This window comes from Oncorhynchus keta, chromosome 10 (genome assembly GCF_023373465.1).
Source record: "Oncorhynchus keta strain PuntledgeMale-10-30-2019 chromosome 10, Oket_V2, whole genome shotgun sequence".
NCBI classification, from domain to species: Eukaryota; Metazoa; Chordata; class Actinopteri; order Salmoniformes; family Salmonidae; genus Oncorhynchus; species Oncorhynchus keta.
The window spans coordinates 16,884,925-16,910,328 of record NC_068430.1 but is presented as its reverse complement, the minus strand read 5'-3'; the positions used below and the strand labels follow the sequence as shown (position 1 = coordinate 16,910,328).

General features: G+C 45.5%; 1 protein-coding gene across 1 annotated transcript in view; it reads left to right on the top strand.

The window, feature by feature from the left end:
• Window positions 1-25,404, top strand: part of LOC118388304 (ski oncogene-like) — a 55,774-nt gene that overhangs the window by 23,938 nt on the left and 6,432 nt on the right. The window contains exon 2 of the mRNA XM_035777210.1: window positions 25,081-25,194. Coding sequence (XP_035633103.1) covers window positions 25,081-25,194 — 114 coding nt within the window. The remainder of the gene's footprint in view (window positions 1-25,080; window positions 25,195-25,404) is intronic.

The following is a 25,404-nucleotide window of genomic DNA, read 5'->3' as shown; positions in this document are numbered from 1 at the left end:
CTTAGATATGTTAACCCCTTACTCCTTACCCCTTACTCCTTACCCCTAACCCCTTACTCCTTACCCCTAACCCCTTAGCCCTTAGCCTTTACGCCTTACCCCTTACCCCTAACCCCTTAGCCCTTACCCCTAACCCCTTACCCCTTAGCCCTAACCCCTTACCCCTTAGCCCTAACCCCTTACCCCTAGCCCTAACCCCTAACCCCTTACCCCTTAGCCCTAACCCCTTAGCCCTCACCCTTTAGCTCTAACCCCTTAAACCCTTATCCCTAACCCCTTACCCCTTACCCCTTATCCCTAACCCCTTACTCCTTACCCCTAACCCCTTACCCCTTAGCCCTAACCCCTTAGCCCTAACCCCTAACCCCTTACCCCTTATCCCTAACCCCTTATCCCTAACCCCTTAGCCCTAACCCCTTAGCTCGAACCCCTTACCCCTTAGCCCTAACCCCTTACCCCTTACCCCTTAGCCCTAACCCCTTATCCCTAACCCCTTACCCCTTAGCCCTAACCCCTTACCCCTTAGCCCTTACCCCTAACCCCTAACCCCTTATCCCTAACCCCTAGCCCTAACCCCTTACCCCTTAGCCCTTAGCCCTAACCCCTTACCTCTAACCCCTTACCCCTTAGCCCTAACCCCTTAGCCCTAACCCCTTACCCCTAACCACTAACCCCTTACCACTAACCCCTAACCCCTTAGCCACTCCAAGACATTTGGCTTATATCGAAGCACAGCAAATGTAATTCACATCAGGATGTGGCTCTTTCTGCTATGCGAGGAAAAAGCACTAAACCCTGTTTATTGTGATGGGTTTTTCTGTATTTCCAGATTTCTGTCTCAATGCAAATTTAGAGAAGTCCTCCAGTCAGTCCTCCTCACGGGAAAGTAAAATATATATATATAAACTCAACATAGATGCTATTTGAATTAGTTTGGAGGCAGCTTGACCTCTTCCCCTTGTCTGTTGGGTTGAGTATCCAGACCCTTGGCTTCCCACACAGTTTGCATTATCCAAAGAACAAAAGGGCTGACAACGTGTTCAGCAGGGCACACCCTTCTGTGTCACCCCATGAAATGTTTTATCATTTCCTCACTGTGGTATACAGCCCACAGTGTCGCACAGTTTACCCAAAACATGTAGTGTTGTGGTTTATATGGTTAGCTTATCAAAAATGATTTGGTTAGATTTTAACTCATTCGAATCAAAGTTCAACCATACCTATTTGCAGTTATGGGGTGTGTGTTGAATATGTGGGGTGTGTCTGTGTCTCCTGTCTGTACTGCAGTGATGCATTTCCTGGGAGGTCTGTGGTGTGGTGGCCAGACCTTCACCACATCACTTTGGATGCAGAGTGCAACTTTATCTGTTGGATTGATGTAACTGCACTTTATATGAGGCTCATGAGTGGCGCATCGGTCTAAGGCTCGGCATCTCAATGCAAGAGGGGTCACTACAGTTCCTGGTCCAAATCCGGGCTGTATCACACCTGGCTGTGATTTCAAGTCCCATAGGGCAGTGCACTTTTAGCCTTGTGTTGTCTGGGGTAGGCTGTCATTGTAAATAAGAATTTGTTCTTAACTGACTTGTCGAGTTAAATATTATACAAGATACTTTATTCCCGTCCAGCAGTAATGTAACATGTGTTGATTCATTACAGGGCAGAGCTACATCTTATAGCCAACCCCAGGGTGGCAACAGTTGCTTTATGAGGACATCTGATTTTTTTATTGATTTATTTAACCCTTATTTATCTAGGCAAGTCAGTTAAGAACAAATTCTTATTTACAATGGCAGCCTACCAAAAGGCATTCTGTGGAGACGGGGGCTGGGATTAAACATTTTTTAAATTAAATATAGGACAAAACACACATCAGAACTAGAGAGGCAACACAATACTACATGAAGAGAGACCTAAGACAACAACATAGCATGGCAGCAACACATGACAACACAGCATGGTAGAAACACAGCATGACAACAACATGGTAGTAACACAACATGGCAGCAGCACAACATGGCAGCAACACCATGACAACACAGCATGGTAGAAACACAGCATGACAACAACATGGTAGTAACACAACATGGCAGCAACACAACATGGCAGCAACACATGACAACACAGCATGGTAGAAACACAGCATGACAACAACATGGTAGTAACACAACATGGCAGCAACACAACATGGCAGCAACACCATGACAACACAGCATGGTAGAAACACAGCATGACAACAACATGGTAGCAACACAACATGGCAGCAGCACAACATGGCAGCAACACATGACAACACAGCATGGTAGAAACACAGCATGACAACAACATGGTAGCAACACAACATGGTAGCAACACAACATGGCAGCAGCACAACATGGTAACAGCACATAACATGGTATAAAGTTTATTGGATTGTCCCTAATAATTATCATAATAATGGCATCAAATACACTTTCATGGCCAAGACTGCTGATTGCACTTGACAAGCCCTCTCCTGCTTTTTCAAGTAAAGCATCAAAGGGTCTCTCACAAGCTGCTGCAGTGAAATAATGATGCCTGATATCCACTGAGAGACTCTTAACATATTTCAGTCTGTTTCTCCCTCACTTTTCATGTCTTGTTGGGATCTCTTGAGTGCCAAGAAAAATATTTAGAGAAAGGAAAAGAGCCGGTCCTCTATTGAGAGGCTGGGAATAATGGCCTCTGCTCTGAGTTCGTGGTTACATCCACTGCAGGGATTCAGGGGAGAAAAATGTGGCCTGTGTCTCTTTAAGAGTGCTGGCCTGTCTGCAGGATGCATCAGTCCTGTGGAGCAGACACAGGCCAGGAGGAGGGGGGTGGAGGGAGGAGCGTGTGGCCCAGCGTCGGGAGGGAAAGGAGCAGGAGGGAACAGCCGCAGTCTGGGCCTCCTGCCTCCTGGCTAGACTGTTGAAAGTTATTATTAAGTTCCTGTGCCCGGCCTCCCCTCTCTGCTCGCTATGAGAGAGATAGAAACATACAGAGACAGAAAGAGAAAGCTGTCAGCTTCACATGCCCTTTCGCAATAACTTTTAATACAACAAATAAAGTAGAATTATGTTTGATTCTATGTTTTGTAAAGTCTTTAAAAGGTGAGTGACCCACACTCCACACAGTAAGTGAACTACCTCACAGCTGCTCCTACAGCCCCAGCAGCAGCTGAAAATCCAAGCCCAGCATACTACCCAGCCAGCATATTTGGTTCCTTGGAAGTTATGGGAACGTACTTAATTTTTTAAAACTCATATTAAGCTGTTAATTTTAGTCTATTCAAACAGACCCCATTTTAAAGGAAACAAGCACTCATTAAGATCATGTGTGGCCAATTAGTGGGTGTTGCCAAGACACCTGAAACATTTAACAAGATCGAGGATAGAGAGAGTTTTGTTGATGAGAACGGAATGTATACTGAACAAAAATATAAACGCAACATGCAACAATTTCAATGATTTTACTGAGTTACAGTTCATATGAGGAAATCAGTCAATTGAAATAAAGTCATTAGGCCCTAATCTATGGATTTCACATGACTGAGAATACAGATATGCATCTGTTGGTCACAGATACCTTAAAACAAACGGGTGTTGCGTGACAAACCTGCCCATTTTAGAGTGTCCCCAGCACAAGATGCACCTGTGTAATGATTATGCTGTTTAATCAGATTCTTGACATGCCACACCTGTCAGGTAGATGGATTATCTTGGCAAAGAAGAAAGGCTCACTAACAGGGATGTAAACAGATGTGTGCACAACATTTTAGAGAAATAAGCTTTTTGTGCGAATAGAACATTTCAGTTCATGAAACATGGTAGCAACACTTTACATGTTGCATTTATATTTTTGTTTAGTGTATATGTTTTTAAATAACTTTAAATGTTTTCTCTAAGAAACATATGGTCCTCAGAACGTTACTAAAGTTTTCTTGTGGTTTTTATGGAAAGTTTTCTTAACGTTCTGAGAATAGAATGTATGTTTTTAAATAGCATTCTTAGAATGTTTTCTGAAAATTACTAACATTTTCTTGTGGTTTTTATGGAAAGTTTTATTCATGGTCTCGGAACTATCTGAGAACATGACTTTAAATAGAACCATGGGGAAACTTGATGCTGAAGTACTGAAATTCCCATAGAAGAATGTTGTTTCTTAACGTTTTGAGAACATTCCCAATGTCAAACCAGTTGGAGAACGTTCCTAGAACATTATCAAAATTGAAATGAAACGTAACCATATTTAAACTTTTAGGGAACATTCTGTTAACGTAATGAAATACCAATAATTTAAGTTCCTTAAATATGCTCAGAAGTATCCTGCACCAATCCCAGAATGTTGTGGGAAGCTTGTAATGCAAAAGAATCATTGGACAACCACGCTCTCACCAAGCTCTAAGAAACATCTGTTCTCAGAACATTATGTGCTAGCTGAGTATATTCTTCTGTTACAGTGAAGTAGGCCTGTCCTGTTTTCATAGGGAACCGCCTTAACTAGTCAAGACAAGAAGAGCACAAGGGCTGACTGCTCTCCAATCAGCATTCAGCGGTCTAAATCCTCTGCTGGCTGGCTGGATGACTGGCTGGCTGGCTGGTTGGCTGGCTGGTTGGCGTGCTAAATGATAAGTATGATTCATGGCTGACTAGGGGGAGGGATACTGTACTGACAGCACAGAAACACACTTATCACAGCAGTTTTAAAATGGCTCGTATACAGTGCATAATAGCCCAATAGAATAATTCAAAAGATGCATTTAAATCTGGAGAAAAAAATGGTCTAGATCATATACTGGCTGTTTTCAGTCTCTCTCCCTCTACCTTGTACATAACACCATTGAGGGCTCTATTAGCTGAGTCTGCAGACGCTTGGCACCCATCCATGGTCACTGGTCAGAGCTCAGCTACCAGGTCAGACTGGATTTGATGGGAGAGAGTTAGTAGCCAGGGCCCAGGGAGGCTGTGGAGAGATTATATACTTACACCATGCCCTCTCCTCAGGCCTGTGCCTGCTTGCCTGGCTGCCTGTAATCCCTTGCTGTATCGCAGGCAGCACAGACTCCATTAAACCATAAAGCACCTGTGTCTGTACGGCTCAGTGCTGAGCTGAGAAAGACAGGAGACAATTATGTAATACTGTGCTGGCCTGTCTGTCTGTACTCCTGCGGGCCAGGCCGGCCGGGCAGCTCTAAACTTCATCTAGCCTGTCTGTCTGTACTCCTGCGGGCCAGGCCGGCCGGGCAGCTCTAAACTTCAGCTAGCCTGTCTGAGTGACCAAGTTCCCCAGGGTCAGCTGTAGTGACCAGCTGTTGCCTCCCTCTCTTCTCAGACCTACTGTTTAGTCCTGTTGACCTCAATAGAGGAATACAGACTGAATACAGACGGCACCACATCACACCAAGCACCTGAGTTCACAAGATATTATGACGACACCCACCCCCCTCGACCCCCAACCCCATCTCATACAGTACCAGTGCACAGTGCATGTGTTTATTTCAACATGTCTCTCCATTCATGGTTCCTGCAATCGTACAGTCCGTGTTTTAAAGCTGTCTGGAGTCAGGTTCTGGGAGTGCTTGCTGCTCTGCTCTGCTTGGGGAAAACCCTGGCGTTGAAATGGGGATTTTGTAGAGTTCTTCGGTTGAGTCAGAGCTTAGCTGTGCTCCACTGTTTTGTGGTTGCTATGGAGAAAAACACTGGCCCCAGATTCAGAAGAGTGCAATAAAATCATCCAGGAAAAATAAATTTCCAAGTATTTTCTGGGTCATGAGCAGACGGAGCTATGAATTGAGCAATGCTGTGGTCCATCCAATCCCTCCCACCTCCCCTAGCTTTCCATTTTAGAACGCTCATATTTGTTTTATGGAGGCTCCAAGACTGGGCCCTCTTACCCATATTTGTTGAGAGCAGATCTTGCCTTCCTGTTAATGGGGGTGGAGGGAGAAAAGGCCACATGTTTCCGTATGGAATGTGCCATCTGAGGAACGGAAGTTGTGGGTGTTTTTATCCCCTATTTCCCTCAGAGACAATTCCCTGAGCATGTGGAAACAAGAAATGCTATTTGATCTCTGTCGAATGTTACTACACAGCCATAGAAGTGCTGTGTTCACCCTGTTACGTTTTAGTCAGCTTGCAAGTCAGGTGTAAATGAGCAGGAGATACATAGACTATAAACCTTAACCCTTTACTCTCGTGGGAATTGGTCAATATGGATAAGGCTAAATTGAAATGTTTCTTACAGAGGAAATATGAAAATACATAAGCATGGTAGTAATTGAAAGGGAACAGTTTGGGGATTACGGGAAAATGTTCACCTGACACAAGACTGAATTCAAACATTACACTGTTGAATGTATGTGCATTTTAAATGTACTGTACTTTTCACTGCATTTGTTGATAACGAAACCTCAAAATACTCTTGATACATTCAGTAACATGATAAGACTATTCCTGGAAAAGGTGGGGTAGATGCAACATAAGACAAATGACAAGGGTTTGAGTGAGAGAACTAACTGGTGTCTCCAAATGGCCAGACACCTTTTCAAAGTGTGCACAGTTCCTAAGTCATTTCAATGCACTTTTATGACTCAAAGACTAGTCTTCAACTGTAAGGTGCTGTTTTGAGCTCTCCTGACTGTTCCGTGGAGGAACTGTTTTGAGCTCTCCTGACTGTTCCGTGGAGGAGCTGTTTTGAGCTCTCCTGACTGTTCCGTGGAGGAGCTGTTTTGAGCTCTCCTGACTGTTCCGTGGAGGAGCTGTTTTGAGCTCTCCTGACTGTTCCGTGGAGGAGCTGTTTTTGGCTTTTTTTTTGCAACCTTTATTTAACTAGGCAAGTCAGTTCAAAAATATATCTTATTTATAATGATGACCAACCACGGCCAAACCCAGAAGACACTGTGCGCCGCCCTATGAGACTCCCAATCACAGATGGTTGTGATACAGCCTGGATTTGAACCAGGGTGTCTGTAGTAATGCCTCTAACACTGAGATGCAGTGCCTTACACTGCTGCGACTCTCAGGAGCCCAAAAGTAATGCAAGCCCACTTGGCATTGTTTTGTTTGGAACACAACCCTACATCCCCACCATACATTAAATGTATACACGTAAGTCTCTTTCCATAAAAGCATCTGCTAAATTGCATTTGATTTTATTTTTCCCTTTATTTAACTAGGCATGAGTGCATTCAGGTGCGTGTTCTGCGGCAATTTTCTTCACAATATACTAATTCTGTTCAGGACAACTCAGGATATGATGTCATATCATCTTGTAGTTGTACATCAAACATAGTGATCATAAACGTTGACACTGTAAATGACATGAGTTTTATGATACGGAAATGTGAAGTGCACATTTGCATGGGGTGTTTGGCCTGCTTGTATGACATCAAAGCAGCATTTCTTATGGTCCTCAATGTTTCATCATTCAAAATACATGGATTCGGCTTCATTTACAGCATTTCCCTCACTCAGATAACAACATGTTTGAAAAGGTTAACCAATTAGCAGGAGGGATGGAGGCAACTTCTTGTCACGTTTGGGGCTCAAATTTAGAACGGCTGTCAGTCAAAACCCATACAGCACTGTGAAGTGCTCAGCCTGAGCTCTGATATCATTTATAGTATGTTTCTGTATAGCCTTTGCATTCCTTTTTATGTCCTTATCAGTGCCCAAATCTGCCATTGTCAACATAAGTGTAAAGGGCTTCTGTATTTTGGAAAATTGGTCAACAGTTACTTGGTAACGCACACATAATGGTTTTTGGAGTAGTATTTTTTTCCTGGCACTCTAAATTCCCCTCAGCCTCACAGCCACATGCTGAGGCTCCATAGTGCACTGAGTGGAGAGCTTCACATTTACAATGTTTCCTGTCACTCTGCATGGAGCCATTAGTAATGTTTGTTTTGTCAAAACACACTAGAGAAACACTATGTTTAAGAGGTTGTACTCAAAATAATAAACCAATCCCTTCACCCATCACATATCACATATCTATCTCCAAGTACACAAATACAGCTAGACCCATCTCCTACAGCCACATCTCCTACAGCCACATCTCCTACAGCCACATCTCCTACAGCCACAACATCAGAGGCTGACCTAGTAACTCATTGGAGGTTTAAAAAAATATATATATTTCACCTTTATTTATTTAACCAGGTAGGTCAGCTGAGAACAAGTTCTCATTTACAACTGTGACCTGGCCAAGAAAAAGCAAAGCAGTGCGACAGAAACAACAACACAGTCACACATGGACTAAACAAGTGTACAGTCAATAACACAATAGAAAAAAAAGAAAGTCTATATACAGTGTGTGCAAATGGCATGAGGAGGTAAGGCAATAAATAGGCCATAGTAGCAAAGTAATTACAATTTAGCAAATTAACACTGGAGTGATAGATGAACAGATGATGATGTGCAAGTAGAAATACTGGTGTGCAGAAAAGTAAATAAAAACAATATGGGGATGAGGTAGGTAGATTGGGTGGGCTATTTACAGATGGGCTATGTACAGTTGCAGCGATTGGTTAGCTGCTCAGATAGCTGATGCTTAAAGTTAGTGAGGGAAATATAAGTGCATTTCATGTAGCCTATCAGGAAGTGTGTTTATTTTACAGAGTTGTTGTGTTGTAACTTTAGCCACATGTTTGATGTATTTGGACCCAGTGGGGAACCTGCACTGAAACAGAACAGCTTGAATGGCGTCTATAAATATCACTAGGATTTATCACCTTCGTTCAGGCAGTTACCTCAAGCCCAGTTCCCAGGGCAGACACTGTGTCTGTGAAATGACATCATATGGGACCCTGGGCAGTGACCCTAACTTTACCCCACCCTCTGACACAGTTTTTATGGGCCCCTCTACCCCATCCTCCCGGCCAGTCCTCAGTCCCCTCACACCTCTTAACATCTCCCTGGCATTCATCCTCTTTTTCCTCCTCCCAAATAAATCTGCCACCTGCCTTCCTTCCCATTGGCCTGCCAGTGACCATGTGGTCATGGGCCTCAGCTTTCCAGCTCAGGCCCAACCTCAGGTCAGCTTCCAAGTACTGCTCTTTCTCTCTCCGTTTACCTTCTCATGTTTGATCACTGTTTACTATTTTGTATTTTGTTTATTTAATTTCTTGGTCCTTTCTAATCGATTTGATGAATTGTAGATGACACTCACTACAATGATGATTTACTATAAAATGGTCTAGCACATTTTGGACAAACTCAAATAGATGGCATCAGTAGCCAGCTGGCCAATTCCAAGACCTATCTGTGCAGCGTGCTCTCGAGTCTACGCTAGACTGACCAATGGGCGGCTGTGTGGGGAGAGATTATGGCAGCATAAATAGAGACTGAGGGGAATGGCACAAGCAATCCTTAAGACTCATTCAGACACAATGGTTTCTGGGAAGCAAGTTGCTTCTCATGTTGACTTTCTCCTCACATAACATTCATCCTTTTCACTAATTTTAGTTCATTGTGAATGTGAGCACGTGAACCCACTTCAGTCCAGTTGGTAACACACAGGGATGTCACTCTCACACTTAACTCCATTACGTAACTGACCATTTGGTCTGTCAATCACTCAGATACCAGAGGGCCAGGGTTAACCCCAACTTCACTAAGTAGCAGTCTCGCCAGCATCAATCTGCCACCTGACACACTGTACTGCCGTGTAGCCACAGTGTAGCTCCTCTGTTTGGGGGAGTCCTCACACCCTAATGAAATCGCTTGGAACCTGGTATATGTGATATAATTGTTTGTGTATTTGGAGCTGTAACAGTTTGGGTTGCTGAGAGAGGTTACCTAGTGACATTTTAATCGTCTTTCTGACTTCTTTGCCTTGGCATTGGTACTAATCTGTGGGATTAAAACTCAGGCAGTCCGATACTGGATGTACTGTCTCGTGGCGGTGGTTGTGTGCTTACTGCTACTACAGCAGAGCAGACAGTCTTTCATGTTGAAGGGTCAGATTGACTGTGGAAACTCAGGTTCTCAGGCAGGAGACGTTAGGGCGGTGGTATTCTAACTTTTGGTGAGCCCACCCCACCCCAAATCTAATGACACAACCTCAAAATCTGTCAATTCAAAAAGAAATACATCAACAAATAAACTTCAATTCATTCAATGTTCATCTCCTATGGAGATTAAGACAACCACTACATGCATTTACTCGATAAAATTGTATTTTTTAATAACGTTTGTATATTGTCCTGTAACTTAATCTGTACTCTTCATTTATGGTTCCCTACTGCAATTCCCTCGACTTTGAGTACCACTGCATTAGGGGATGGTAAGGTGGAAGGGCTCTTAATATGTATGTAGTCTTGTTTCTCACTGCAACTGGGTGGCATTATTCTCACTAATCTATACTGCACATCATATGCAAAAAAATTCTATTTGATTTATTGGACTGATATTATCTGTAGGTGTAATCTATACTCTATATCCTATTGTTGACACACCCTGGCCATAGAGAGGCTTTTATTCTCTATTTTGGTTAAGCCAGGGTGTGACTAGGGTGGGCATTCTAGTTTCTTTATTTCTATGTTTTCTATTGATTTGTGTTTGGCCGGGTGTGGTTCTCAATCAGAGGCAGCTGTCTATCGTTGTCTCTGATTGGGAATCATACTTAGGTAGCCTTTTCCCACCTGGGTTTGTGGGTAGTTGTTTTCTGTTTTCTGTGTCTGCACCAGACAGAACTGTGTCGGTTTGTGCCACTTTGTTATTTTGTGCCAGTGTTCAGTTTGAATAAATTATAATGAACGTGTACCACGCTGTGCTTTGGTCCTCTTCTTCAGACGAGCGTTACAATTGTATACAATTTATAACTTTGCATACCTTCTAATTACTTTAGATTTTGTATTTGGCTTTTTATTATTAATATTGATGATTGTACTGCATTATTGAGGGAGCTATTAGCACGCAAGTATTTCACTGCACCTCTTATACCTGCTGGAACCTGTGTATGTGACAAATACCATTTCATTTAATTTGGAATGTGTCAGAGGCTCTTGAATAACATTTTACTGCAGTGGGCTAAATCAGGGTAACACAATGTTTCTTGGTAGTCTTAAACAAATCAATCAATCAAATGTATTTATGAATCCCTTTTTACATCTGCCAATGTCACAAAGTGCTATGCAGAAACCCAGGCTAAAACCCCAAACAGCAAGCAATGCAGATGTAGAAACAAAGTATACACCTCACACACATGGTTATGGGCTTAAAATGAAGACGCCTGTACCATGTCAGATATAGAGTTGAAATGGATTACATGTTGAGTATTGCATCCCAATATTACACTTTCTATACATCAGAAGACTGATATAGAGCAAAAGTGTTTGATATTAAAAATATGAATAACATTCCACCCATGAGGTCACTAGTCATTTGACTGCAGGAAAGGGCCATAACATTGTTGTTTGTGTATACTACAGGTTGAATCCTTACTTGAGACTTGTAAACTCATATTTTCACCCAAATCTTCCCTAACATCAATACATGATTTTCAGTAGGTTTGCATTAACTGTGTGCATTAAGCCCTATGAGCGCCTTAATAGATGTTATAAAGGGATGTTATGTCATCTTTCTCCCTCCCGTTAACCAACCATCACCCCCTCTGGCTTCCTGGTTAGCACTACAGCTGTTCCTACATTGTAAGTGTGCTAAATGTGAATAGAAGCATAAAAACTGTGTGTGTATTGTGTGTCTGTAGTAGTGCATGTTCCACAGTACTACAATACATGTTCTAGCACACATAGAACCAATGCTGCACTGTTTCATTTTCACATAGAACCAATGATGAACTGTTTCATTTTCACATAGAACCAATGATGCACTATTTAATTTTCACATAGAACCAATGCTGCACTGTTTCATTTTAAATTGGCACAGACAAAGTCCCTATGGGCTACTGCGACAGGCATTCTGTGAGTTTGACTTCTGTCTGAACTATACACCACTCACATAACACACTTCATGTCCAAAGATATCTGTGACTTAGAACCATACCAAACATCCTAATACTAATAACATGTCGTCTGTGATGATATCTTTGTCAGTTCATTTTTAGCCACGTTCTGATTAGGCCCACAGCTCTTGGAAGAACTAATCACCCATATTCCTGTCGTGAAAGTCCTTCCTCAGTTCTTTCTAAGGGATCAGCTGTTTTAGCCATAATGAGGAAATGAATATGGATACATGTGATGTTGTCATGGTTGCTATATTTGACCTGAATTGGATTTGCTCCTCTTAGTTACACCGGTCTTTGCCTGCTCAGGACATAAGAGGAGTCCACTGTTGTCCTGGTCATGAAGGGATATTAAAGTCTGCCTGGTTCCTCTGTTTATAGACCTGGACACCCTGCAGTGTTGTTGTGTCCACGACAGCTCACTTAGGGAGTGTGGGAAGTCTGGGGATATATTGATAGAACCTTTTCTCCTTCCACTGGGTTTTATGTGTGACACATGCTGCTGTTGGATGCTGTAGGTCAGATATGATCATTTACTTGGTAATGAACAGACGAGGTCTTAGTTTGTCCAGTCGTCAGCTCTCACCTCTCTCGATTCCCAAAGACAATTAGGACAATCCAATCAAGATTGCTTTGCTTCAAGGCTGTTCTCTTCTCACGACATCCCTCCCCTCTCTGTGTTTCATATGGCACGGTGACGGTGTGGCCATATTGTACAGAATGTCACAGTGTTGTCATGCTGTTGCAGCTCAACTCACCTCCCAGGATCCTCTGTCACGCTAGGACAGCCGTGTCACCCTGACTCACTTTAGCTCAGATCATGTGAATTAGAAGGGGAAGCAGACTGCTGAATGATGAGGGAGGAAGTCTAAACGCTCAGAAGTTTTGGTAGCATGGTGCATGCACATGGAAGTCTGACACCAGTTAGCTAAGCTAAGCCCAGCCCAGCTGTAAGTCTGACACCAGTCAGCTAAGCTAAGCCCAGCCCAGCTGTAAGTCTGACACCAGTCAGCTATGCTAAGCCCAGCCAAGCTGTAAGTCTGACACCAGTTAGCTAAACTAAGCCCAGCCAAGCTGTAAGTCTGACACCAGTCAGATAAGCTAAGCCCAGCCCAGCTGTAAGTCTGACACCAGTCAGCTAAGCTAAGCCCAGCCCAGCTGTAAGTCTGACACCAGTCAGCTAAGCTAAGCCCAGCCAAGCTGTAAGTCTGACACCAGTCAGCTAAGCTAAGCCCAGCCAAGCTGTAAGTCTGACACCAGTCAGATAAGCTAAGCCCAGCCCAGCTGTAAGTCTGACACCAGTCAGATAAGCTAAGCCCAGCCCAGCTGTAAGTCTGACACCAGTCAGCTAAGCCCAGCCCAGCTGTAAGTCTGACACCAGTCAGCTAAGCTAAGCCCAGGCCAACTGTAAGTCTGACACCAGTCAGCTATGCTAAGCCCAGCCAAGCTGTAAGACTGACACCAGTTAGCTAAACTAAGCCCAGCCAAGCTGTAAGTCTGACACCAGTCAGATAAGCTAAGCCCAGCCCAGCTGTAAGTCTGACACCAGTCAGATAAGCTAAGCCCAGCCCAGCTGTAAGTCTGACACCAGTCAGCTAAGCTAAGCCCAGGCCAAGTGTAAGTCTGACACCAGTCAGCTAAGCCCAGCCCAGCTGTAAGTCTGACACCAGTCAGCTAAGCCCAGCCCAGCTGTAAGTCTGACACCAGTCAGCTAAGCTAAGCCCAGCCAAGCTGTAAGTCTGACACCAGTCAGCTATGCTAAACCCAGCCAAGCTGTAAGTCTGACACCAGTTAGCTAAACTAAGTCTGCCCAGCCAGCTAAGCCCAGCTGTAAGTCTGACACCAGTCAGATAAGCTAAGCCCAGCCCAGCTGTAAGTCTGACACCAGTCAGCTAAGCCCAGCCCAGCTGTAAGTCTGACACCAGTCAGCTAAGCCCAGCCCAGCTGTACGTCTGACACCAGTCTGCTACGCCCAGCCCAGCTGTAAGTCTGACACCAGTCAGCTAAGCCCAGCCCAGCTGTAAGTCTGACACCAGTCAGCTAAGCCCAGCCCAGCTGTAAGTCGGACACCAGTCAGCTAAGCCCAGCCCAGCTGTAAGTCTGACACCAGTCAGCTAAGCCCAGCTGTAAGTCCGACACCAGTCAGCTAAGCCCAGCGCGGAATAAAGCACTGAATAGAGGCCTATAGGCTTCCCAAGGACCACCCACCCATAGGCTTCCCCAGGACCACCCACCCATAGGCTTCCCCAGGACCACCCACCCCAGACCTCTGCTCACTCATTCACTGCTCACTAAAGTTGTTGAGCTGTGCCAGTTGGTGTGCCCTTGAATGAGACAGCACCCTACTAAGCACACTCAGATCCAAGGATTACAGTGAGGGGTTTAGTAGCGGGAGGAGTCTGAAAGGTGAAACTGTGTTGTTGCTGTGTACATAATGCTATGCTATCATCCAGGATGCTGTGGTTTTGTGTGACGGAAGCCCGGGGAAGGTCAGCTGAGGAAACGTCCGGGCTGAGTGCAGTCCTCGTGTTTTGTTTTTAGATCATTTCATTTGAAATTCTATCTTGTGCTTCAGCAAATAACTGAAGGATTAACTGGGACTGATGAAATGTAATTCATCGTACCCACATTGTACTTTAAATTTAACCTAGATATTTTTGAGTTGTTGGAGGATTCTACAGTTCTCAACCGGAGTTTGTATTTTACTATGACACTAAAGTAATTTGTTGATTGGGACTGTAGTTGTATTAATAAACCAAGTCCATCATGTCAAATGAACTAAAACAACATTCCCATCTCCTATCATGCTCCAACATATTGGTGTATACCATTATAAAGGTCAGATAGTCTGCAATACATGTTGTTTATGTGTCTGTTGACAGTTATCGTGCTGTAAAGAGGATTTGCCCATGTGGACATTTTCTCAGTGAGTTTATCACAGTATTACCACACCATAATATGACTGTAATTTCCAGATAAAGCATGTCTGGTTTGCCCTGGGCACTGTTCGGCCCTGTTTAGTCCCTCATTATGGTTCGTCAAATAAATATCCTACAATAGCCAGTTGAAAAGGGCAATGCTTGAATGGACTCTTTAAGAGGAGGATGTACTTGGCCTTCGAGTATACATTCCTCCAGCTCAGTGCTCCCTCTGTGGTCCCGCTCCCCTCCCCTCCCCTCCCCTAGCCCTCCCCTCCCCTCCCCTCCCCTAGCCCTCCCCTCCCCTCCCCTAGCCCTCCCCTCCCCTCCCCTCCCCTCCCTCGCACTCACTACTCCGTTCCCATAGGGGCCCTCGCCAAAGCAAACTCCAGAGAGGAAGTCTCCCCCTCCATTTTTATCTCTCTCACTCTTTCCCTCTTTCACTCACTCCCTTCTAAGAGGGGCCATGTTGGGTAGTGTAGGATTGTATTGGAGCACAGTGAGGGTAATGTAGTCATAGCATGTGGTGTGCAGCCAGGCTAGGAGGATATATGAAGAAAGTGTTATGGCTGTGATGCTGTGTCTGTGTGGGCTGGTTATGGCTGTGATGCTGTGTCTGTGTGGGCTGGTTATGGCTGTGATGCTGTGGCTGTGTGGTCTGGTTATGGCTGTGATGCTGTGTCTGTGTGGTCTGGTTATGACTGTGATGCTGTGTCTGTGTGGGCTGGTTATGGCTATGTCTGTGTGGTCTGGTTATGACTGTGATGCTGTGTCTGTCTGGTATGGTTATGGCTGTGATGCTGTGGCTGTGTGGTCTGGTTATGGCTGTGATGCTGTGTCTGTGGGCTGGTTATGGTTGTGATGCTGTGTCTGTGTGGGCTGGTTATGGCTGTGATGCTGTGTCTGTGTGGTCTGGTTATGGCTTTGATGCTGTGGCTGTGTGGTCTGGTTATGGCTGTGATGCTGTGTCTGTGTGGTCTGGTTATGGCTGTGATGCTGTGGCTGTGTGGTCTGGTTATGGCTGTGATGCTGTGTCTGTGTGGTCTGGACTGTGATGCTGTGTCTGTGATGCTGTGTCTGTGTGGTCTGGTTATGGCTGTGATGCTGTGTCTGTGTGGTCTGGTTATGACTGTGATGCTGTGTCTGTGTGGTCTGGTTATGGCTGTGATGCTGTGTCTGTGTGGTCTGGTTATGGCTGTGATGCTGTGTCTGTGTGGTCTGGTTATGGCTGTGATGCTGTGTTTGTGTGGTCTGTCTGTGATGCTGGTCTGGTCTGGCTGTGATGCTGTGTCTGTGTGGTCTGGTTATGGCTGTGATGCTGTGTCTGTGTGGTCTGGTTATGGCTGTGATGCTGTGTCTGTGTGGTCTGGCTTATGCTGTGTCTGTGTGGTCTGTTATGCTGTGTCTGTGTGGTCTGGTTATGGCTGTGATGCTGTGTCTGTGATGCTGTGTCTGGTCTGGTTATGGCTGTGATGCTGTGTCTGTGTGGTCTGGTTATGGCTGTGATGCTGTGTCTGTGTGGTCTGGTTATGGCTGTGATGCTGTGTCTGTGTGGTCTGGTTATGGCTGTGATGCTGTGTCTGTGTGGTCTGGTTATGGCTGTGATGCTGTGTCTGTGTGGTCTGTTATGGCTGTGTCTGGTCTGGTTATGGCTGTGATGCTGTGTCTGTGTGGTCTGGTTATGGCTGGCTGGTGTTATGGCTGTTATGCTGTGTCTGTGTGGTCTGGTTATGGCTGTGATGCTGTGTCTGTGTGGTCTGGTTATGGCTGTGATGCTGTGTCTGTGTGGTCTGGTTATGGCTGTGGTGCTGTGTCTGTGTGGTCTGGTTATGGCTGTGATGCTGTGTCTGTGTGGTCTGGTTATGGCTGATGCTGTGTCTGTGTGGTCTGGTTATGGCTGTAATGCTGTGTCTGTGTGGTCTGGTTATGGCTGTGATGCTGTGTCTGTGTGGTCTGGTTATGGCTGTGATGCTGTGTCTGTGTGGTCTGGTTATGGCTGTAATGCTGTGTCTGTGTGGTCTGTTTATGACTGTGATGCTGTGTCTGTCTGGTCTGGTTATGGCTGTGATGCTGTGTCTGTGTGATCTGGTTATGGCTGTAATGCTGTGTCTGTGTGGTCTGGTTATGGTTGTGATGCTGTGTCTGTGTGGTCTGGTTATGGCTGTGATGCTGTGTCTGCGTGGTCTGGTTATGGCTATGATGCTGTGTCTGTGTCTGGGCTGGTTATGGCTGTGATGCTGTGTCTGTGTGATCTGGTTATGGCTGTGATGCTGTGTCTGTGTGGTCTGGTTATGGTTGTGATGCTGTGTCTGTGTGGTCTGGTTATGGCTGTGATGCTGTGTCTGTGTGGTCTGGTTATGGCTATGATGCTGTGTCTGTGTGGGCTGGTTATGGCTGTGATGCTGTGTCTGTGTGGTCTGGTTATGGCTGTGATGCTGTGTCTGTGTGGTCTGGTTATGGCTGTGTCTGTGTGGTCTGGTTATGGCTGTGATGCTGTGTCTGTGTGGTCTGGTTATGGCTGTGTCTGTGTGGTCTAGTTATGGCTGTTATGCTGTGTCTGTGTGGTCTGGTTATGGCTGTGATGCTGTGTCTGTGTGGTCTGGTTATGGCTGTGATGCTGTGTCTGTGTGGTCTGGTTATGGCTGTGGTGCTGTGTCTGTGTGGTCTGGTTATGGCTGTGATGCTGTGTCTGTGTGGTCTGGTTATGGCTGTGATGCTGTGTCTGTGTGGTCTGGTTATGGCTGTAATGCTGTGTCTGTGTGGTCTGGTTATGGCTGTGATGCTGTGTCTGTGTGGTCTGGTTATGGCTGTGATGCTGTGTCTGTGTGGTCTGGTTATGGCTGTAATGCTGTGTCTGTGTGGTCTGGTTATGACTGTGATGCTGTGTCTGTCTGGTATGGTTATGGCTGTGATGCTGTGTCTGTGTGATCTGGTTATGGCTGTAATGCTGTGTCTGTGTGGTCTGGTTATGGTTGTGATGCTGTGTCTGTGTGGTCTGGTTATGGCTGTGATGCTGTGTCTGCGTGGTCTGGTTATGGCTATGATGCTGTGTCTGTGTGGGCTGGTTATGGCTGTGATGCTGTGTCTGTGTGATCTGGTTATGGCTGTGATGCTGTGTCTGTGTGGTCTGGTTATGGTTGTGATGCTGTGTCTGTGTGGTCTGGTTATGGCTGTGATGCTGTGTCTGTGTGGTCTGGTTATGGCTATGATGCTGTGTCTGTGTGGGCTGGTTATGGCTGTGATGCTGTGTCTGTGTGATCTGGTTATGGCTGTGATGCTGTGTCTGTGTGGTCTGGTTATGGTTGTGATGCTGTGTCTGTGTGGTCTGGTTATGGCTGTGATGCTGTGTCTGTGTGGTCTGGTTATGGCTATGATGCTGTGTCTGTGTGGGCTGGTTATGGCTGTGATGCTGTGTCTGTGTGGTCTGGTTATGGCTGTGATGCTGTGTCTGTGTGGTCTGGTTATGGCTGTTATGTGGTGCTGAGTAAAGCCTATGTGGCTTCTCTCCTGTGAGATCAGTGTCAGATTTAGCCAGCAGGTCCCTTGTGGTGACTGGGAGGGTCTGTTTTCTGGCTCTATGATGTCTGAGGCTCTACGCCTTCCTGGAGCTGCAAACCTCAGGGTAGAAATAGTACCAGACAGAAAGCTTTTGTTGGGAAAACAACAGCAATGGCAGTAATTACAGACTCCGGTTTCACCACTCCTCGCTTCTTAGAAAACCACAAGCAGGTGAAGGTTCAAGTCATCGTGGAGTCAGCTAGAGGTCTGGGTTAAATGCCCCTGAAAATTAACCTCAATGTCTGCTTCTGACTGTGTGTGTGTGTGTGTGTGTGTGTGTGTGTGTGTGTGTGTGTGTGTGTGTGTGTGTGTGTGTGTGTGTGTGTGTGTGTGTGTGTGTGTGTGTGTGTGTGTGTGTGTGTGTGCGTGTGCGTGTGTGTGTGGTTAGACATTTAGAGAGGAAACAGACATGTGTGAGCCAGGGAGGGAGACATGAGATGAGTGTCCAGACAACCACAGTCATGCCGTATGCACTTGGGCCTTGTGATAACACAACTGCTGTGTGATTATAGCTTTATGGGCCAGAGGCACAGCTAGAAATGACAAGGTTTTGTGGCATGTTTTAGTCTTGAGTGCCCTCGTACACTAGACTGAGGCAGTCAGTGCAGTGTGAGACCTGACCGACAACTTCCTCCCCGTCAGTGGAGGCTGCTGAGGGGAGGACGGCTCATAATAATGGCTGGAACTGAGCAAATGGAATGGCATCAAACCATGTGTTTCATGTACAGTATTTGATATCATTCCAATCTTTCCGCTCCAGTCATTACCACGAGCCCGTCCTCCCTAATTAATGTGCCACCAACCCCCTGTGCTCCCCCTTGTGTTACATTGCTCGAACCACATACTCATCAGAACTGTGACACAGGATTTATTAACACCAAAGCTGTCAGTCGGTACCACAGGCGATTTATCTTTCTCCTCTACACATTATTAAAACTTTCAATATAACATAGTAGAGTATACACTATATATACAAACATATGTGGACACCCCTTGAAATGAGTGGATTCGGCTGTTTCAACCACTCCCGTTGCTGACAGGTGTAGAAAATCAACACACAGCCATACAATCTCCATAGACAAACATTGTTAGAAGAATGGCCTTACTGAAGAGCTCAGGGACTTTCAACTTGCCACCTTCATAAGATGCCACCTTTCCAACAAGTCACTTTCACAAATTTTAGCCCTGCTAGGTGTAACAATGGGGCGGCAGGGTAGCCTAGTGGTTAGAGTGTTGGACTAGTTATCGGAAGGTTGCAAGTTCAAACCCCCAAGCTGCCCCTGAACAGGCAGTTAACCCGCTGTTCCTAGGCCATCATTGAAAATAAGAATTTGTTCTTAACTGACTTGCCTAGTTGAAGGTAAAGGTAAAATAAAAATAAATAAAAGGCTCAGCCACAAAGTGGTAGGACACAGAACCTCACAGAACTGGACCGCCAAGTGCTGAAGCGCAAAAAAACGTCTGTCCTCGAATGAATCACTTACTACCGAGTTCCAAACTGCCTCTGGAAGCAACGTCAGCACAATAACTGTTCGTCAGGAGCTTCATGAAATGGGTTTCCATGGCCGAGCAGCCGCACACAAGCCTAAGATCACCATGCTCAATGCCAAGCGTCGGCTGGAGTGGTGTAAAGCTCGCCACCATTGGATTCTAGAGCAGTGGAAACACGTTCTCTGGAGTGATGAATCACGCTTCACCATCTGACAGTCCGACAGACAAATCTGGGTTTGGCTGAATGGAAGCAAGTCCCCACAGCAATGTTTCAACATCTAGTGGAAAGCCTTCCCAGAAGAGTGGAGGCTGTTATAGCAGAAAAAGGGGGACCAACTCCATATTAATGCCCATGATTTTGGAATGAGATGTTTGACACATACTGCTGTTCATGTTCATGTAGCATATTTTCCATTCACACCTATGTTGTATATACTTTTATGATACATCCCCTGTATATTTAAGCAATAAGGCCCGAGGAGTTGTGGTATATGGTCAATATAACATGGCTAAGGGCTGTTCTTATGCATCACGCAACACGGAGGTAAACATATCCTCATCCTGAGGCAGACCTCTCACACTGCCTAAGTAAACATATCCTCATCCTGACGCAGACCTCTCACACTGCCTAAGTAAACATATCCTCATCCTGAGGCAGACCTCTCACACTGCCTAAGTAAACATATCCTCATCCTGACGCAGACCTCTCACACTGCCTAGGTAAACATATCCTCATCCTGAGGCAGACCTCTCACACTGCCTAAGTAAACATATCCTCATCCTGACGCAGACCTCTCACACTGCCTAAGTAAACATATCCTCTTCCTGAGGCAGACCTCTCACACTGCCTAAGTAAACATATCCTCATCCTGACGCAGACCTCTCACACTGCCTAAGTAAACATATCCTCATCCTGAGGCAGACCTCTCACACTGCCTAAGTAAACATATCCTCATCCTGAGGCAGACCTCTCACACTGCCTAAGTAAACATATCCTCATCCTGAGGCAGACCTCTCACACTGCCTAAGTAAACATATCCTCATCCTGAGGCAGACCTCTCACACTGCCTAAGTAAACATATCCTCATCCTGAGGCAGACCTCTCACACTGCCTAAGTAAACATATCCTCATCCTGAGGCAGACCTCTCACACTGCCTAAGTAAACATATCCTCATCCTGAGGCAGACCTCTCACACTGCCTAAGTAAACATATCCTCATCCTCAAATCAAATCAAATTGTATTTGTCATATGCGCCGAATACAACAGGCGACTTACAAGCCCTTAACAAACAATGCAGATTTTGTTTTTAAGTAAGTAAGAAAATATTAACGATAACGAGGCTATATATGTACCAGTACAGAGTCAATGTAGAGGCTATATACTTGGAGGTACCAGTACCGAGTCAATGTAGAGGCTATATACAGGAGGTACCAGTACCGAGTCAATGTAGAGGCTATATACAGGAGGTACCAGTACCGAGTCAATGTAGAGGCTATATACAGGAGGTACCAGTACCGAGTCAATGTGCGGGGGTACAGGTTAGTCGAGGTAATTGAGGTAATATGTACATGTAGGTAGGGGTAAAGGGACTCTGCATAGATAATAAACAGGTTAGTCAAGGTAATTGAAGTAATATGTACATGTAGGTAGGGGTAAAGTGACTATACATACATAATAAACAGAGATTAGCAGCAGCGTAAAAAAGGGGTCAATGTAAATAGTCCTGGTAGCCATCTGATGAACTGTTTAGCAGTCTAATGGCTTGGGGGTAGAAGCTGTTAAGGAGCCTTTTGGACCTAGACTTGGCACTCTGGTATCACTTGCCATGCGGTAACAGAGAGAACAGTCTATGACTAGGGTGGCTGGAGTCCTTGACCATTTTAGTGCCTTCCTCTGACACCACCTGGTATAGAGGTCCTGGATGGCAGGGAGCTTGGCCACAGTGATTTACTGGGCCGTACGCACTACATTCTGCAGCGCCTTGCGGTCGAATGCTGAGCAGTTGCCATACAAAGCGGTAATGCAACCATGCTCTCGATGGTGCAACTGTATAGCTTTCTGAGGATTGAGGACCCATGACAAATCTTTTCAGTCTCCTGGGGGGGAATAGGTGTTGTCGTGCCCTCTTCACGACTGTCTTGGTGTGTTTGGACCATGATAGTTTGTTAGTGATGTGGACACTCCATTACAGCCCCAGGATCCAGTTGCATAGGGAGGTGTTTAGTCCCATGGTCCTTGGCTTAGTGATGAGCTTTGAGGGCACTATGGTGTTGAACGCTGAGCTGTAGTCAACGAACAGAAATCTCACATGGGTGTTCCTTTTGTCCAGGTGGGAAAGCGCAGTGTGCCGTGCAATAGAGATTGCATCATCTGTGGATCTCTTGGGGCGATATGCACATTTCTGGGGATGATGGTGGGTTTCTGGGATGATGGTGTTGATGTGAGCCATGACCAGCCTTTCAAAGCACTTCATGGCTACAGACGTGAGTGTTACGGGGCGGTAGACATTTAGGCAGGTTACCTTGGTGTTCTTGGGCACAGGGCCTATGGTGATCTACTTGAAACATGTTGTTATTACAGACATCAGGGAGGGGTAGAACATGTCAGTGAAGACACTTGCCAGTTGATCAGCTCATGCTCTGAGAATGTTGACCTGTCTTACTCACATCAGCTACGGAGAGCGCGATCACACACTGCTGCTCTCATGCATGGTTCAGTGTTGCTTTCCTCAAATCGAGCATAGAAGACATTTAGCTCTTTTAGTAGGCTTGTGTCACTAGGCAGCTCGAGATTGGGTTCCCTTTGTAATCCTTAATAGTTTGCAAGCACTGCCACATCCGATGAGTGTCTGAGCCGGTGTAGAAGGATTCAATCTTAGTCCTGTATTGATGCTTTGCCTGTTTGATGGTTCGTCTGAGGGCATAGTGGGAGTTCCTATAAGCATCCAGATTAGTGTCCTGCTCCTTGGAAGCGGCAGCTCTAGCCTTTAGCTTAGTGCTAATTTTGCCTGTAATCCGTGGGTTCTGGCTGGGATATGTACATTCGGTCACAGTGGGGGGGACGTCGTCGATGCTGAAGCCGGTGACTGATGTGGTATACTCCTCAATGCCATCGGATGAACATATTCCTGGAACATATTCCCTTCTGTGCTAGCAAAACAGTCCTGTAGCTTAGCATCCACGTCATGAGACCATTTCCGTGTTGACCGAGTCACTGGTACTCCCTGCTTGAGTTTATGCTTGTAAGCAGGAATCAGGAGGATATAATTATGGCCAGATTGTGGACGGAGTTCAGTCCCTGGCCACGAGGAGTGCCGCTTCTGGGTGAGCATTCTCTTGTTTGTTTATGGCTTTATACAGCTCGTAGAGTGCGGTCTTAGTGCCTGCATCGGTTTGTGTTGGTAAATATACAGCTACAAATAATATAGATGAAAACATTCTTGGTGAATAGTATGGTCTACAACTTATCATGAGGTACTCTGCTGTTCTGTCTTGCAATCACTGTTAATTCTCCAGTGATTGCACGTTTGCCAGTAGGATGGATGGTGAAGGCAGATTTTCCACTCGCTGACTAATTCTCACCAAGCACCCAGATCTGCGCCCACTGTATTGGCGTCTCCTTTTAATGCGAATAATGGGGATTTGGGCCTGGTCCGGGAGGAGCTGTAAATCTTTCACTTCCGATTCATTAAAGAAAAAATCTTCGTCCAGTCCGAGGTGTGTAATCGCATTCCTGATATCCAGAAGCTATTTTAGGTCATAAGAGACGGTGGCAGAAACATTATGTAGAAAAAAAGTTACAAACACCACGAAAAAGCCCACAGAATAGCATGATTGGTTAGGAGCCCGTAAAACGACAGCCATCCCCTCCGGCTCCATCTCTAGGTGATTGCAGTCCTCTCACACTGCCTAGGTAAACATATCCTCATCCTGACGCAGACCTCTCACACTGCCTAGGTAAACATATCCTCATCCTGATGCAGACCTCTCACACTGCCTAGGTAAGTATATCCTCATCCTGACAAGTGCAGACCTGAGGGTAGGGGCTAGATTACTCTCTCACCACTGGAGCCAGGGCCCCAGTGCTGCACAGAACCTGTTTCAACACCGCCTCTTCCTGGATCATTGTCACATGGCCAAACATGCCGCTATGTGTGGCCCCTTTACTCAGTGAGAGAGAGAGAGAGAGAGAGAGAGAGAGAGAGAGAGAGAGAGAGAGAGAGAGAGAGAGAGAGAGAGAGAGAGAATGAAAGGGAGAGAGAGAGAGAGAGAGAGAGAGAGAGAGAGAGAGAGAGAGAGAGAGAGAGAGAGAGAGGGAGAATAAAAGGAGAGTGCGAGAGAGAGAATAAAAGGAGAGAGAGAGAATAAAAGGAGAGAGAGAGAGAGAGAGAGAGAGAGAGAGAGAGAGAATAAAAGGAGAGAGAGAGAGAGATGTTATGTTAGGTAGTCTGTCCTAACAGGAGCATCATCTTGCTCAGCAGAGTGAAGCGGGAAACATTGCGTGACTCTATGATCCGTGCCGAGGTGCAGCAGCACTGGCAGAACATTTTACTCCAGTTGTCCGTCAGATTCCAGCGCCATTACTCTGCTCTTCATAGTTCTCTCAGCCCTCTCTCCCACACAGAGCAGAGAGCAGCTCCACTCCACCTAATGATGCAGTATGGTGTAGCTCTGCTGGCTGCCATCCAGACCAGCCTGGTTGTCTGCTACTCCCAGCTGAGACACACACAGAACAGAGCCCCCAGCTCACTATTCACAGCCAGACCTCTTATAGACACATATTCTGCTGCCCTCACACACTGACGTAGATCCACTAGCTGATTGTATGACACATGGATGTTTTCTCTAGAATACATCTCAACTGAGATGATATTCAGTATCACACACCTTTGAAGAGGATATTGTGTTAAAGTGTTGGGCCAGTAACCAAAAGGATGCTGGTTCGAATCCCCGAGCTGACATGGTGAAAAATCTGTTGATGTTCCCTTGAGCAAGGCACTTAATCCTCATTTCTCCTGTAAGTCGCTCTGGATAAGAGTGACTGCTAAATTATGGGGGATTTGTACAGTATGAAGAAATGTATTGCAGACTACTCCAGTAGATTCCTGTGTATGTTGATAATTAATAGCCTTTCTCTTTTCTATCTAGTCTCACAGCCCAGTTCCAGCCAAAAAGTCCAAACTGGTGAAACTACACTCTCCATCAACTGACAAAGAGAAGCAACCTGATTGGTTACAATCTCTATCAAAGTCAGCGAACAAGGTTAGTAGTTCTTGTTCTTCACTTTTTGTGTGAAATGTGATTTTTTTCCAAGGTCAGGGGATCCTACAGATGTAGGATCTTAATGTGAGACTGTTTTCTGAAAATAATCCTGCAGCAACAGGACATTTGAATTATTATGTGGATTATAATTCATGTGCATTTTTCTGTTGGGGTTGATACATTTTTCATTATGGAAAATGAAGTCTGACA